The sequence below is a fragment of the Pipistrellus kuhlii genome, unplaced genomic scaffold (genome assembly GCF_014108245.1).
Source record: "Pipistrellus kuhlii isolate mPipKuh1 unplaced genomic scaffold, mPipKuh1.p scaffold_m20_p_20, whole genome shotgun sequence".
NCBI classification, from domain to species: Eukaryota; Metazoa; Chordata; class Mammalia; order Chiroptera; family Vespertilionidae; genus Pipistrellus; species Pipistrellus kuhlii.
Window position 1 is genome coordinate 17,801,589 of NW_023425516.1, and position 15,768 is coordinate 17,817,356.

Below are 15,768 nucleotides of genomic sequence, written 5' to 3' on the forward strand. Positions count from 1 at the left end.
GGGCTCTGGTCCGACCCTGATTCCAGTGCTTTCCTCCAGCTCTCTGCAGTGTGAGCCTCTCAGACCCTGAAGGGTACATCGACTCCAGCGACTACCCGCCGCTACCCCTCAGCAACTTCCTTGAGTGCACGTACAACGTGACCGTCTACACCGGCTACGGCGTGGAGCTCCAGGTAACCCAGAGATGTCTCTGAGTGGCTGCCTCTTCCCACAGGCTTATCATCCTGGAGTCAGTCAGTGTCTGTCTGTCTGTCTGTCTGTCTCTCTCTCTCTCTCTCTTTCTCTCGGAATCATTTGATTTGTAAGCCTTTGCCCCCAAACTCTGATGGAAAATCAGGGTGCCATAGTGCTCCAACATCTGGGTTTTGGGGTCTCGGCTCTACTAGTTAAAGCTGCATCACTTTAGGCAAGGGACTGCCCCTCAGCTTGGCTTCCCTCTGTCCCATTGGCTAGGGGGCTGGTTGTGGGGTGCCGCACTGGCAGCCTCACAGCCTCCGGGGGCCATGGCTCAAACATGACTCAGTTTCTCTGTGTCTGCCCCTGACTGTCCCCAGGTGAAGAGTGTCAACCTGTCCGAGGGGGAGCTGCTGTCCATCCGCGGGGTGGACGGCCCCACCCTGACGGTCCTGGCCAACCAGACGCTCCTTGTGGAGGGCCAGGTGATCCGAAGCCCCACCAACACCATCTCCGTCTACTTCCGCACCTTCCAGGACGACGGCCTGGGTGCCTTCCAGCTGCACTACCAGGGTAGGACGTCGCCGTCTGCCTCAGTTTCCCCTGGAGCCCAAGGTTCTCAAACTTTTTCTCCGGTCGGCGGGGGGACCACCCACATTTACAGTTTGGTAAAAACCTATGGATCCCTTTTCAAAATAATACTTTTAAGAGCATTAACAGACGATATCAATGAAAAATGAAGCCAGTCATACTGAATTACAGTTGTCAAAATATTATTTTAATCTCTGGTGTCATAATCTATGCACTTCTTTAACACGTTAAGTAATAAAAACCTCGTGGCTTTTCTGATAATTGCTAGAATTTCAAAGTGCTGAGTGAGGAGCATAAGAAATATGCCAAGCTAACCATTAGGATGTGAAAATATCTGTGATTTCTCTTGGTGACCAAATCACTGATTCTGTGACTTCATTGCCTTCACTTCTGATACTGCCCCTTCTATGCACAAGAAGGCCATTCTAGGTCCATGTGGAGAGGGACTCAAACGAGCTTTGGGGAATAATTTTTCACCCCAAACTTGCTCTCTCTGGTTAGTCAGGGTTAGGGGATCATTGAACCTAAAAGGGTGCTCACCTGGTTTGTCTTGGCGCCATATGGCCAACGAGAAACAGAAAAATGCCCCCTGCAGCTCTCCAGAGCCAGCAGGGACTCCTTCTTCCCTCCCCAGCACACGATGGCTCCCAGGGAGTGGGTCCCCTTCTTTATCTCTGCCCTCCGAGGGGTGACTCTCTGCCTCCGCATTTCTCTGCAGCCTTCATGCTGAGCTGCAGCTTCCCCCGCCGGCCGGACTACGGGGACGTCACCGTGATGGACCTGCACTCGGGCGGGGTGGCCCACTTCCACTGCCACCTGGGCTACGAGCTGCAGGGCGCCAAGACGCTGACGTGCATCAACGCCTCCAAGCCCCACTGGAGCAGCCACGAGCCCATCTGCTCAGGTACCCGCCAGCCTCAGCTGGACCAACACGGGTGGCTCCCTTAACGGGGGTGAGACCAACACCCAGGGCATTAAGACCTCAGGAGAAGGTGACTGCTGCCAGATGCAGATGACTGCTGCCACTCACAGTTTCATTAGGTGATAAACTACACGTCACGTGAACTTGACCATTACTGACATTTGGTACATTCACAGTATTGTGCCACCATCACCACTGTAGCTCCAGAACATCTTTATCACCCAAAAAAAGAAACTCTGTCCCTGTTAGCAGTCATCCCCTTTCTTTCCTCCCACTCAGTCCTGGCCACCACCAGTATGCTTTGTGTTTCTATGAATTTGCCTAGTCTGGACATCCTATCTAATAAAGAAGTAATATGCAAATTAACTGCCACTCCGTTACAAAGATGGCAGTGCCCATAGCCACAAGATGGTGGCAGCCAGTGCTCTCAGCCCAGCCGGAGTCCCCCAGCCCCGGAGGGCGGCCACTGAGAGCAGGCAGCATGAGTGGCCTGGCGAAATGCTTGCTTCGTCACCATGGCTACAAGGCAAGCGTTCTGCTCCCAGCCGCTGAGGGGCCTCTGGACCACGGAGAGCCTCTGGGCAGTGGGCGTGGAGCGGCCAGGCCCTACAGAGAGCTACTGGCACCGAGATTCATGCTCGGGGCTACTAGTTTCATATAAATGGAATCACATAATATGTGATCTTTTGTGACTTGCTTCTTTCACTTAGCATATTATTTCCAAGGTTCATCCATGTTGTGGCGTGTGTCACAACTTTATGCCTTTTTATGGCTGGGTTATAGTCCACGGTATAGGTAGACCACGTTATATCTCTTCATTCATTGGTAGACAGTTATTTCCACTTTGGGCTACTATGAATAGTGCTGCTATGAACATTTGTGCACAAGTTTTTGGGGTACATATGTTCTCATTTCTTTCAGGTATATATCCAGTAGTGGGATTTCTGGATCTTATTGTAATTCTATGTATAACTTTTGAAGGAACCATCAATCTATTTTCCACAGTGGCTGCACCATGTAACATTCCCACCAGCCAGCCATGTTTGAGAGTACCAATTTCTCCACATTCTCGCTAATACTGGTTATTTTCCATGTTTTCTTTTTATCATCACAGCAATCCTACATGATGGAACCATTATTCCCATTATACAGATAAGGAAACTGAGGCTCATGGAGGTGAAGGCACTTGGCCAAAGCCACCAGACAGCCATTGAAATGAATCCAGAACCCTTCTCTGCTGAGCTCTTTCCTTTTCTACACCTTTACCACACAGCATGTGGTCTGCAGACTAGCGAGATGATTTGAAATGCACAATCCTGGGTTTCACACAGGATCAGCTGCATCAACATCTACACCTTCACATGCCCCTGTGTCATTTGTGTGCTGTGAAGCACTGGGCTATACCACACTGTCCCTGTGCCAGTGGACAAAACTTCAGCTATCAAGACAGCAAACTCCTAATAGGTTCCAAAGTCCTGAAGGTGACTAGGAGAGTATAGGCTGCTATATTAACTGAGTGCCTACTATGTGCCAGGCCCTGAGCCATGTACAAAGCGAATACTTGGAGCAATAAACATAAATCCTGCCCTCCAGGCATTCATGATCAGCAGAATCCAAAAAGCAAATGAGCACTTTTAATAAATCCTGAGATTTAATTGTTGCGGTCTTGTTCCCCCAAGGCCCTTCAGAATTTTTCTTCTTTTTAACAAAGAAAGAAAAAACCATAGGGCAGTTGGTCTCTGGCCTCCCTCACGTTAATTTTTATCTATGTGTGAAATCAAGAAGGAATTACGCCTCAGTTGGTTCTAAGAAAGATGGATGGAGAGCCGGGGCTGGCAAATTGAAACCAAACAGAGCTATCAGTTGGCTTAATAAGGCAAGAAAGGGGAACAGAGGGGCAGCAAATGAGGGGCGCCCCGGAGAGGACAGATGGCCTGCACCCCCAGCACGGACAGTGCCCTCCATCTCCTTAGCTCCTGAGCCACGGGACGATGGTGCCGGCTGTGTTTTGAGCACCTCTGTGCCAGAGACTACACCGTTTCATTCGTTTCTCCCACAGCTACTTAAGGAGGGAGGAATTACTGTCACCATTTTACAGTGAACTCAAGGTTTAGAGAGCTTCGTAACTCGTCCCAGATCCTCAGCAGGTACCTGACAGGCCAGGCTTGAACCTCCAATTTAGGACAGGAAGGCGTCCAGGAGGGAGAGACAGGGGTGCTGTGCTCTGTCCGTGGTGCCAAAAGGAGAGCAGGGCTTCTGGGCAATGTCATTGCAAGCTCTGTTAGTCACCCAAAAACTGTTTAATGAGAACCAAGTCTCCCTTAAGACAAAGAAGAGGTCTGCCTCTTTACACTGGTACAACTTCCCCATTTGTAAGTCGTTTTTTAATATTTATTAGGTTTTTATGAAAAAAGTATTCTATGGTGCTGCTAAAAAAAAAAAATGTGTATATTTTAATCCTCACCCAAGGACATGCTTTTTTATTTATTTTATTTACCGAGCACCTGTGAGTAGACATTCATGTTGGTTCTCATGTTTTGGCTCTTAGGAAAGAAATCTAGCCGTGAACATCCTCATTCATACATTTCTGTGCAAACCTCTAAATCTTTTCTTAGAATCCATTCCCAGAACCTCAATTACTAGGTCAAAGCGTTTGGAAATACTTTCTAGATTTTTCACCAAATTGCTCTCCTGAAAGGTCATGCAATTTGCATCCTGACCAGTCCTGAATGAGGGTGACCATTTCCCCTCACCTTCCTCATCTCCGGCTTATTGCTACGTTTTACCTTGACCAATTCGGTGGATGAAAATGGAATATAGTTTGAAAGACATTTCTTTTGCTATTGGTGGGGCTGAATGTTTTAGGGCTTACTGAGGACTAAAAGCATATTTTATCTGTTGAAAGACATAAAATATGTCTTTCTTGATGACTTTTTTGTAATGAAAAACCAGGGCAGAGCCAGCACCATAGAAGCATCCTTAAATCACAGTCCTTCCTACCATGAGACCCACATGATGATGGTTCAAATCATGGAGTGACATCTCCTATCAAACAGGATAAGCCCCACCCAGCAGGCCAGAGCTTCTCCATGGTCTCTCTTCCCACCCTATTTCTGTTTCTCCCAAGAAAAGGTAAAGCTGGAGGTCAGGAGGGGATGAAACACTGACTTTCTCTCCCTCTCTCTCCTCCCTCTTCTCTCTCTTGCCTTCTGCCCCCAGCCCCATGTGGAGGGACTGTGCACAACGCCACCATCGGCCACGTCCTCTCTCCAAGTTACCCTGGCAATGCCAACGGGAGTCAGTTCTGTGTGTGGACGATTGAAGCCCCCGAGGGCCAGAAGCTACACCTTCACTTTGAGAGGCTGTTGCTGCACGAGAAGGACAGGTAAACCTTGAGGGTCCCCGCACCTAGCTTACGAGAGCGGCTGCTTTGATCTCTTCCTTTCCCAGGTGAGGAAGCTGGGCCTGCCGAAGGAAAGGACTCGCCCCGCATAGCACAAGGAAAGCGCAGCAGGACAAGGAAAGAGGCAAAAGGGCATCTAGGACCCCCGCTCTGACCCCTCCAGTTTGTCCTGCCTCCTCATTCTTTCTCCTGAAAATCCCTTTTTGCAGTTGAACAAAGAGAGGGTGTTCATTTAGCTCCTGCTCTGTACCTGATCACATACTAGGCTTCATGGAGAACAGGGAAATGAGAGGTCATATGTCCCTGGTAGAGTAAGAAGCTGACATGGAAAAACTTGACTTACGCTAGGGAGTTGAAAGAGCTAGGGAGAAGGCACCAGAGAGCATGTCTGTAGACTCTAAGCAATACACATAGAATCCAGAATCTTAAAACTGTAGCTTCCTGTAACCTTATGCTAGAATATTCTTGAATGTTCTTGAAAACTAGGACCTTAGCTGCTTAGGCTTGCTTGCTGTCTTGGGTTTGTTTCCCTTGGAAACAGAGATGTGACGAGGATGCGAGGAGAAGTCGTTTACTAGGAAATTGCTACTTTGGGAAGATTAAGAGGCTACTGAGATTCTGAGACCTTGAGGTTTTTCTCCAGAGTGACCTCCTTTGTCTTTAGTTCTTTGAAAGAGGATTTCGGGGGCATGACCCCCAAGATATAAGAGTCAGCAGGATCAGAAGGCTGTGAGGGGGTATTTCCTCACTCTTGGGTATAAATTAAGCCGTAACAGTTAGTTAGCTTGGTTTATTCCATCATACGCATGGCTTTCCCTGTAACCTCAGAATTAACCCATGAGCCTAGAACAAGCTTTCTACCCAACACGAAACAGCTTCCATAACGTAAGGCAGCTTGCCTGGGCAAGTCAGGGGCCAAGTGGGATCTAAATCTGGGATGAGAGGGGCTCCATGCACACCCCTCGGCTGCTGTGTCGGCGCCCCGAGAAGACCTCTCAGTGGCCCTCTCTCCTTTCCCACCGGCAGGATGACGGTCTACAGCGGGCTGACCAACAAGTCCGCGCTTCTCTATGACTCCCTCCGAACGGAGAGCGTCCCCTTCGAGGGCCTGCTGAGCGAGGGCAACAGCATCCGAATCGAGTTCACGTCCGATCAGGCGCGGGCAGCCTCATCCTTCAACATCCGCTTCGAGGGTGAGGGACCATGGGGCCTCCCCTCTCCTGGGGTGGTGATGCGGGGTCAGGGAAGCATGGCGGGCTGGGGCTGGGTCCTGGGAGGTAGAAACCTGGCTGTCCAAAGTCAGGAGAGACCCCGTAGCCAGACTGACCCCTGGGTTTCCAAAAGCTGACTTAGCTTTACGAATAACAACACCTACCGCTTATGGAGCACTTCCTGTGTGCCCAGTGTCTTATGTCCATGAGCATGTGACGTGTGGCACACTGTAATGTGAGAGATGTTGTTATCTTTTAGGTGAACACACTGAGGGTAGGGGTCTTGAGTTAGAAGAAGATGGAGATAGGTTCTGTCCAGCTTGAGTCCGGATCCCTACGCTTGCTCTACTCAGTGAGACCTCTCAGGGTCCAGCCACCCCTTCCGCCAAGAATCGTTAGCCAGGGCCTCTCCTGCTCAGCCCTGGCCCTTTAAGAATAGATGACCTTGGGGAACTTTGTGTCCCATCTTCCCTAAGAAAAGTTGGTCTTTCTCTAAGACAGACTTATGGTTTCAAGTGGCAGAAATCAGGGCTCATCATTATGGGACATGGTAAGAATCCATATGGGACAGTAAAAGGAATTGAAACACAAAACTGCAGGGTTGGGAGGGCAGAGTCTTAGTTCTATTTTAAATATGAAAAACTGTGAGACCCCGAGAAGCCAAATGAATGGCCACTGGGCCCAGATCATGGGGCCTGCTGCCCGTTTTCTATGGCGCGTCCTGAACGTCAGGAAGGGACCATCTTCTGAGAGGCGGCCTGGGAGCCATCCCAGACTCATCTGAGCTGCTGCCTCCTTCACACCCCCTCTCCAGCCTTTGAGAAAGGCCACTGCTATGAGCCCTACATTCAGAACGGGAACTTCACCACCTCCGACCTGACCTACAACATCGGCACCATCGTGGAGTTCACCTGCGACCCCGGCCACTCCCTGGAGCAGGGCCCAGCCGTCATTGAGTGCGTCAATGTGCGGGACCCCTACTGGAATGACACGGAGCCCCTGTGCAGAGGTGAGTGGCCCACCGCCCTCCTCCCGGGGCTCTGGGGACCTCCACCCCCAACCCCCGATGAAGAAACCAATGAATGGTTAAAGGCCTGTCACCACTTTACTTACCAATTTTAGGAGTAGAACCCTTTCCAGAACACCTGTCCTTCAGGTCAGGTTTGCTGCTTGTGCTTGAAAAAATTACAAAATCAACAATTTTTTAAAAATTATTGATTGATTGCTGTTAGATTAAGGAACAGGGGGAGAGAGAGACAGACAGACAGACAGACCGACGTTAATTCATTGTTGAATCTGCCGATAAATGCATTTATTGGTTGATTCTTGTATGTTCCCTGACGGGACGGAGTCTGAAACCTTGGCCTATGCGGACAATGCTCTAACTAACTGGGCTACCTGGCCAAGGCAAAATCGATACATTTTCTCTTTTTAATAAACAAAAAATCAAACTTATTGCACAAGCACTATCGCCATTAAACCATTTCTCAGTGAATGGCTTTGGGTTCCTGTAATCCTTGAAACTTAGACTAGAAGAGACTTTCAGAGTCGCACAGTGCAATGTAAATGTTTCAAGACCAACATCATCAGCGTAGCTGATTAGCAATAAAGGAAATCGGGAAAATACGGGAGGACAAAGAGCCATGCCCAGTCCCATTACCCATTACGTGAAATCACTCCCAATGCTGTGTCCTTCCTGCCAGCCTACCTGCTATGCCAAGGTGACTTGTTTTATAAAAACACTAGAGGCCCGATGCACGAAATTCATGCAAGAGCAGGCCTTCCTTCCCTGGCTGCTGGCTCCGGCTTCCCTCAGGCACCTGGGACCCGGGCTTCCCTCACAGTTCCGGCTTCATCTGGAAGGTCATCCAGAAGGATACCCAGAAGGACACCAGTCTAATTAGCATATTATGCTTTTATTATTATAGATAACTAATGATACTGGATATACAATATTTATCATGAAAATCAGTCAGGCACAGACCCCACAGTGTGCAGCTGAACAGCAAGACCTCCACATAGATTTCAGCTCCTAAGCTCTGTAGGAATTCCTGTGCCTTGCACAACCGCCCCCCAACCCAGCAGTCCCTAGCCCCATGATTAGTAATGGTGATAATGGCAGTTGTCAATAGGAATGCAAAAGCTGTGTTCCCGGCACTCTGCCAAGGGCGGTATGCGATTACCTGATTTAACCCTCACTGCAACCCTTCCCGTGGCCCCATTTATAGAGGAGAAAGCTGAAGCTGCCCAGTGACATGCCTAAGGACACGAGGAGGGTAACTGGCAGGACGGGGATGGACCTCAGGTCTCCCTGTTCTCAGAGACCTGTGCTCCAAGCCCCTCTGGACAGCGTTGGCTTGTCGAACCTCCTGTACCCAGGCCCCCAGTGCTCTGTCCTCCCCCGTCCCCAGATCCAGGGCGGCGGAGCCACCCGAGCCTGCATCCCTGCGGAGCCTGGGAGTAATGAAGAGAACCCTCGCTCCTGGCAGCCGCCACCTGGATGGTGGTTGGCGTGGCATAACAGCCCCGCGTGGTGAGGGATTGATCTCTGTATTAAATGTGCCGGTTTAACAGAGCGGAATTTATTGGTGCTTTGGCCTCTGCCACATTGAGAACTTTCCAACGCGGTAAACACAGAGTGGAATTTAAAGGGCCAGGCGCCAGGTATGCTCGTATCTCTGCCTCCAGTTCAGAGTCGGGGTCTTTCACAGCTGGCTGATGTATTACTGAGCACTTACCCGGTGCCAGGCGCTGTGCTGGGTTTGACACCCATGAGTTCAGTTATGCTCCAGAATAACCCGGTGGCGTCAGCAGTGGTGTTACCCCAGCTTCCCAGAGAAAGGAAATGGGGGCTTCCAGAAGTGACCTGCCTTGTCACAGAGTGTGTTGATGTCAGAAGCCAGGTTCAAATCCGGCTCCACCTGACCTGAATGCACCATGTCTCAGCCGCCACCGACTCTGAGGCAAGAAAGAGCCTGACTGTTGAGGCTTCCTTCAGCGCTGTGAGCTCTGTCCTTGGTCCTGAAAGAGCTATAGACTTCTCTTCACCAAACCCCAGTCCCCACAGACATGTGTGGGCTTCTGAGGTGAAGGCACCTCTTCACTGAACATGGCGAGCCATGGCTGTATGACTTCACACTCTTTTTAAATATATATTTTATTGATTTCAGAGAGGAAGGGGGAGAGACATAGAGACATTAGTAATGAGAGAGAAACATTGATCGGTTCCTCCTGCACACCCTCTACTGGGGATCAAGCCCACAACCTGGTCATGTGCCCTGACCGGGAAGCAAACCGTGTCCCCTGGTTCATAGGTTGATGTTCAACCGCTGAGCCACACAAGTGAGGCAATAGCCCACGCTCTTAACCGCTATGCCATAGCGCCTTCCTCCTAAATAAAGTGTGTCTGTCTGTGTTGTTTACAGCCATGTGTGGTGGGGAGCTGTCGGCTGTGGCTGGGGTAGTGCTGTCTCCGAACTGGCCAGAGCCGTATGCGGAAGGCGAAGATTGTGTCTGGAAGATCCACGTTGGGGAGGAGAAACGGATCTTCTTAGATATCCAGTTGTGAGTGTTTTCTGGTGGGCCCCACCCCACCCCAACTCATTCAGACTTGGGAAGAAATCAGTGCTGCTTTATTGTTCCAACCAGCATTAAATATCACCAGGGGCTGTGCAAAGAACTGGGGTCCCAGTGGTGAGGGAAACAACCTCATAGCCACAGAGAGAAAGCCCCAGTGCTCAGGAAATTCAGTCTGCTAAGGAAGCAGGCATTAACTGAGGAAACAAACCAGTAATGGTGTACTACTGTAACTGATCATTGATGTAAGGATAGTGTGTGGTGCTATGAGATTTCGTAACAGAGATGGGATATAAAGAGGAAGGACCAGGAAGGCTTTTCTTGGGGATTTGATGCTAAAGTTCAGAACTAAAGGACGAGTTGGAGTGGTGCGCCCACAGGAACAGAATGTGCAAAGGCCCTGTGGCCAGAGCAAACACAGGGTTTTCAATGGACTGAATGTCTAGAATCACCAGGAGGAGGAGGGTTCTATAACCCAGACTCTGTGTTGCAGTAGTTTATTTCCTGTCTGTCTCTCTCAACTACACCAAAAGGTCCTTGCAGTCAGAGCCTGGTCTGACTTAACTCTGTCCTAGGGTCTAAGACAGAGCATGACACATACTAGCTGCTCAGTAAATGGTCTCTCAATGAATAAATGCCATAGTGAATGGACTTACTGGCTGTGTGGCTGCTTCCTGTACTCATTGATGGTACCTCTTAGATGTTCCAATTAAAATGCCCCCACCAATGCCCCATGGCCAGTGTTTGCACACAGTAGGTGTACAGCCTGGTAGGGATGAGGAGAAAAAGCTTTCCTAGAAAGTAGCAAAAGAGTCGGGTTCTCAGCCAGGGGTGATTTTGCCCCCAGTGACAGTATCTAGAGGCATTTCTGGTTGTCACAATTGCTGATGGGCAGGAGAGCTACCGGGATCTAGTGAGAAGAGTGCAGGGATCTAGTGAGAAAAGTACTGTTGAACATCCTACACTGCACAGGACAGCTTCACCACAAAGAATTAGCCAGCCCACAATGCCCATCATGCCAAGCTAGAGAAACCCTCATCTATACCGAGACCTGAAAGACAGAAGAAGGGAAGGATGGACGGGAACAGTGTTCCAACCCAAAGGAATAAAGCACCACACTCTTCTCCTGTGTCCATGATATCAAACATGTGCTGAACACACAGTGCATCCCAGGCCTTACTTCTGGGCGCCTCACAACAAGCGCATGCAGGGGATTCCATGATGAGCTCCATTTTACAGATGAGTAAACTGAGGCTCAGAGAGATGGAAGACTTATCATCACCAGGCTGGGAGCTGGTGGGGCTGGGATTCAAACCCTGCAGACTGCATCTCTAGGGTCTGGAGGAAGCCCTGTGTATCTGGAGCTCAGTGATACAGAAAGAAGCAGAGGAATCAGGCAGAGCCAGGAAGGTGCGCTGGGGAGTCTGGATTCGCCCTAATTGGGCAGCAGAGAAAGGGTGTTATACAGTTAATAGGATTAAAACTTTGCAGAGGGGAGTCCCGTCCTCCAGTCAACAGCCCGGGCTTTCTCTGGCAAACTCTGGCACACACTTGGCAGAGTGGCATCTGGACTTGGCACCCCTTTCCTCCCCCAGAGGGAGAGAAAATAGCATCTCACCAGCGAGGGTTACGTGAGGCCCGAGAGCTGCTGGGTTTAATTTATCTCGTTCGGTTTCCGCTGACAGTTTCAGTAAACCGATTTGAGTTTGATAGTAAAAATAATTTTGTCCTCAGGGCCCCTCAGCCCTGCCTGAGTGTTTGCGATTGTTACTTATCACAGTGGCCCGAAGGAAGCTTTTGCACTGCGGACTGAGGTGGTAGGTGGCCCACAGTAGGCGCTGGGCAGTGTTTGAGTAGGGATGAGGAGAAAAGCTTTCCTTTTTTTCCTCCCTCATCTACTGGGCAGGTCTGTTGATGCTGTGGGCATTTAAGATAATGGTTCTAATGAGTCACTATTTATTTATATGGGACCTACTATGTGATGGGTAGTTTATATCCGTGAGTAATAATGAATGTGCACATTATTATGTAGAGAAAACAATTACATAATTTAAAGCTAATGTGAGTAGAAATCATTATAGAGGGGTGATTATCCAAATTGGAGATAAGGTTTGCAGAGCACATTGCATGGGGTCTGGCGCATAGTGGGAGCTTCATAAATGGAGATTACGGTTACCAAGAATCCTTGTAAGGCAGATATTACCATCATTATGTTATGGATTTGGAACTGACAGCACAGAGAGGTTAAGTGGCTTCCTCAGGTCACACAGCCAAGAAAGGACAGAGCCAGGGTTTGCACACACACGGAGCCTCCGAAGCGAAGCGAAGGAGACCGGATCGCACCTAACGCGTGGTCCCTGGCATTCAGAAGGCTCGGAAAATACTTCATTCTCTCTGTGCTGCTCCCATTGTGTGGGAGGACACGCTGGAGAGATCCTGGATTTTCTCAGAGAGGAAAAGGCCTCTCCTTGGTTTCCGCTCCCAGCTCTTCTGCTTCTGGGCCTCACTTTCCTCTCTGCCAAGGGAGGGTCATCATGGACCCCCTCTCAGAGTCTGAGAGGACGAAGACTGCGCAAGGGCCTGACACGTGGCATGCGCCCAACCGTTTCTTTGGCAGCCAGTGGGGTGGTGACGATGAATTCCACCCACGGTGTTTTGGCAGTGGCCATTGTAAAGGATTTTTTTTTTTTTTTTTTTTTACAATTCATGGATTCTGAGATTTTCATCTGAACACTGAAGCTCAGGCTGGTAAGGGACTTGCCCATCATCACAGAGCAGAGAAGTGGCTGATGGGATACCTCGCACCGAGGTCCCCCGACACCAGATTTTGTTGTCAAACCCATTCACCTCCTAGCAGACCGTGTAGTTCATTATCCATATTTTTTAAATGGAAGGTGACCTTTTAATTGAATTCCTGGCACTCGTTGTTACTTACGGCTCTCGATGATATTTTCCCCATTTTACAAGTGAGCATGCTGAGGCTCAGAGATGTTCAGCTACTTTTTCAAGGTCACCCAGCTACAAACCAGGACATCTAGGATGTCAATCCAGAGCCCATTCTGTTAGCACTGTTTCTTGGGATGGAGCAAAAACACCAGGGTGACCAGGGACCGATTTTAGCAGGCGAAGCAGCCCAGAGCTGTTGGGTGCCCCAGGCCCACAGAGCTGGGTGTGCGGTGTCAGGTCACTGGCCCTGACCAAGCTTTGCCCGCCCTGTTCTGAGACGGCTCAGTCCAGGGAAGTAGAAATGGGAGGCCGCCCAGCCTGTGTGGTGGCCCCAGAGGAAAGCACGCCCAGCGCAGGGCGTGGGGGCGGGGGGGCCTCTTTCTTCTCTTTCCTTTTGGGCAGAAGAGGAGAACTGATTGAAAAGGGGAGAAAAGTGGGGAGAAAGGAAAAACAAGTAAGAAAAAAGACTAGAAAACAGAGACTGTGTCTCATCGCCACGGAAACCTCAGAGCAGCCACTTTTGGTCCTGTCTGCCTCCTGGATCTTTAAGAACGCAGGCGCCCGGGCCCCACCCCCAGAGAGGCTGAGGGCCTCGTTAGGGTGCAGCCTGGGCCTCATCTAAATCTCCCCGGCGATGCTCAGGTGCAGCCAGAACTAAGAACCACTGGACAGGGACTGGGGGAGAGAGGGAGGGAGAGAGGGAGGAAGATGAGGAACACAGAAGCAAATAAGAAAACTCATTTTTTTTTATGCTTTCAGGTGTCCTTTTAGGGAGCCAGCGAGATTGGTTTTTTTTGTGCCCTCCCTGGAGTGACATGCTTGCTTGTGGCGTCTGCCATTTTATCAAATTAAATGGGAACCAAATTAAGCCTGGGCCGCAGCGCCCTCAGCAATCCCCGTGCTGAGCAGCGTCTGTGCTGGCTGTGCCACATCAGGGAGGAGCGGAGGCCTTGGGATCGGGGCCCGGCTGGGCACAGTTGACCCCTCTGTCAAATGGGATCCCGGACCTTTTCTCTGACCGTCTTGCTATGTGGTTGGAGGGACCTGATCAGAAATGGACACCAAGAAACTCTCAACAGGACTTGTTTTCTGGCCTTCCAGAAAAGCATCTGTTTCATCAAAGTTTGATCATACCTTCAACTGCATCTATAGATTTTGGTTCTCTTTTTCCCTTTATTTAAACCCTATGGTCTATTTCATCACCATCTCTGCTGTCCCGTGGGGATCCTGCCTTACTTGCAAGGTGCTATTTTGTTAGGAAAGTCATTTAATAACCCCTCCGAGCCTCAGTTTGCTCATCTGGGAAATGGAGACAAATTCACCATAATTCATTTGTGTAAATGACATTTACTTCACCTGTGCCGAGCCCTGTACTGGGTTTCAGGGACATGCGGACCCAGGCAGGTGGGGTCCCGTGGTCCATGCTGAGGTTCTGCCTTCGACTTAAGAGGTTCGGATTCTGGCTCTCCTAGTTGACCGGCTCTGTGAGTTTCAGAATGGTTCTTTACCTCTGGGCGCCTCAGTTTGCTTATCTGTGAAATGGGTGGCAACAGCAGTACTCACGGCGTCTGTCTGATGGTAAAGTGAAGTGGTGGCTGTGAGGTGCTTAGAACAGCTCCCGGCCTGTAAGAAGCCTGTGGAGGCCTTGGCTGGTTATATCGCTGTAAATGTCGAGTGGGTGGGGAGCATAGCAGGACCTTAAGGAATTAGTAAAATGTCAAGCAGAGAGGTGAGGGGAGGCATTGCAGGTAGAAGGGCAGCAGAGGCTAAGGCAGGTCTAGGGGATACAAAGGGCCCGGGGTACTAAGATGTTGAGACAGCAGAAATGGCAGGGGGAGGGCTGACTGTGGGCCTCCCGCCCGTCGCGAAAAGCTGAGCAGCCACGCTTTCTTCTGTGAGCTGGTTTTTGCCGTTTCCACAGTCCACTTTCTGTTACCAGCCACTCCTTTTCTTCCCCCTTCAACTGCTGCTGAATTGGCTGGCCTTTTTCACTCTGCTCACTCTAAGCAAAATAATGTCCGTGAAATTAGAAGTTGGATGTGCAAACTGTATATTTATATATTTTCTTCTAATTCACATTCAAATAAGTACATAGCCATCAGACATTGTCAAATGTGTTTGTCTAGCTAACAGCATTTTATGATTACCGGGGAAAGCCTTTAACGGCAAGATTTCTAGGCAAAGGTCAGATGTTGGTTAAGAAAGAAAGAAAAGCAAGGTGGCTTGGTCATCATTTTTTCCTACGCCTTCTGTGGAATATTAACTCCAGCTCCACTGTTAAAAAGCCACCTACCGCTTCCACACCCTCTCCCTCCCCTCCATGACAAGCTTAGGCTACACTGCCCTCTATTGGCCAAAACAATAATTTCTCCGCCAGAGAAAAATCTTGCTAATCTGTCAGATTCACATTTGCATTCTATCCTCACCTCTCTGGCTGTCTAGACCCTAGTGGAAAAAAAATAATGAGGGTCCCTCAGGCTGTTTTTATCTGTTTTTGAAGAAGGAACACATGCACATGATTCCAAACCCAAAGGTACAAAAGGGTCTGCTGTGAAAATTGCTTCCCACTTTTCCCCAGCAAACACCCCCCCGCTCCTGGCCCCCTTCCCTCGAGGCAGCCACTAGAGCTAGTTGCTTATGTGTTCTTCGCAGGCTCTTTAAATATTTCAAAAACCATTAGAGAAATCTCATATCTACCGAAATAAAGCCAGCCAGACTAAATAACCAGTTTAGCACTGATTTTATTACATCCTCTGTTATACAGGATCAATAATGGCAACAAAACAAAACAAATTTAATTGTTACCAGGAGATACATAACGTGTCGGGGACAAAAATCTTTGTAGAACAGGGAGTCTGTAGAGAGAAGAAATATTGCCATAGTGGGAGAGAAAGTGTTGGAAATCACAGGTTTAATCAAATAAACGTTAGCAATGATGTCATAAG

The 15,768-nt window shown here is 49.4% G+C and overlaps 1 protein-coding gene across 3 annotated transcripts in view; it reads left to right on the forward strand.

The window, feature by feature from the left end:
* SEZ6L (seizure related 6 homolog like) overlaps positions 1–15,768 on the forward strand; it is a 109,735-nt gene that overhangs the window by 80,167 nt on the left and 13,800 nt on the right. For all 3 annotated transcript variants that reach the window (XM_045585652.1, XM_036449728.2, XM_045585653.1), the window contains exons 3-9: positions 40–173; positions 555–747; positions 1,484–1,669; positions 4,907–5,072; positions 6,117–6,283; positions 7,116–7,310; positions 9,727–9,865. In XM_045585652.1, the coding sequence (XP_045441608.1) occupies positions 40–173; positions 555–747; positions 1,484–1,669; positions 4,907–5,072; positions 6,117–6,283; positions 7,116–7,310; positions 9,727–9,865 (1,180 nt within the window). The remainder of the gene's footprint in view (positions 1–39; positions 174–554; positions 748–1,483; positions 1,670–4,906; positions 5,073–6,116; positions 6,284–7,115; positions 7,311–9,726; positions 9,866–15,768) is intronic.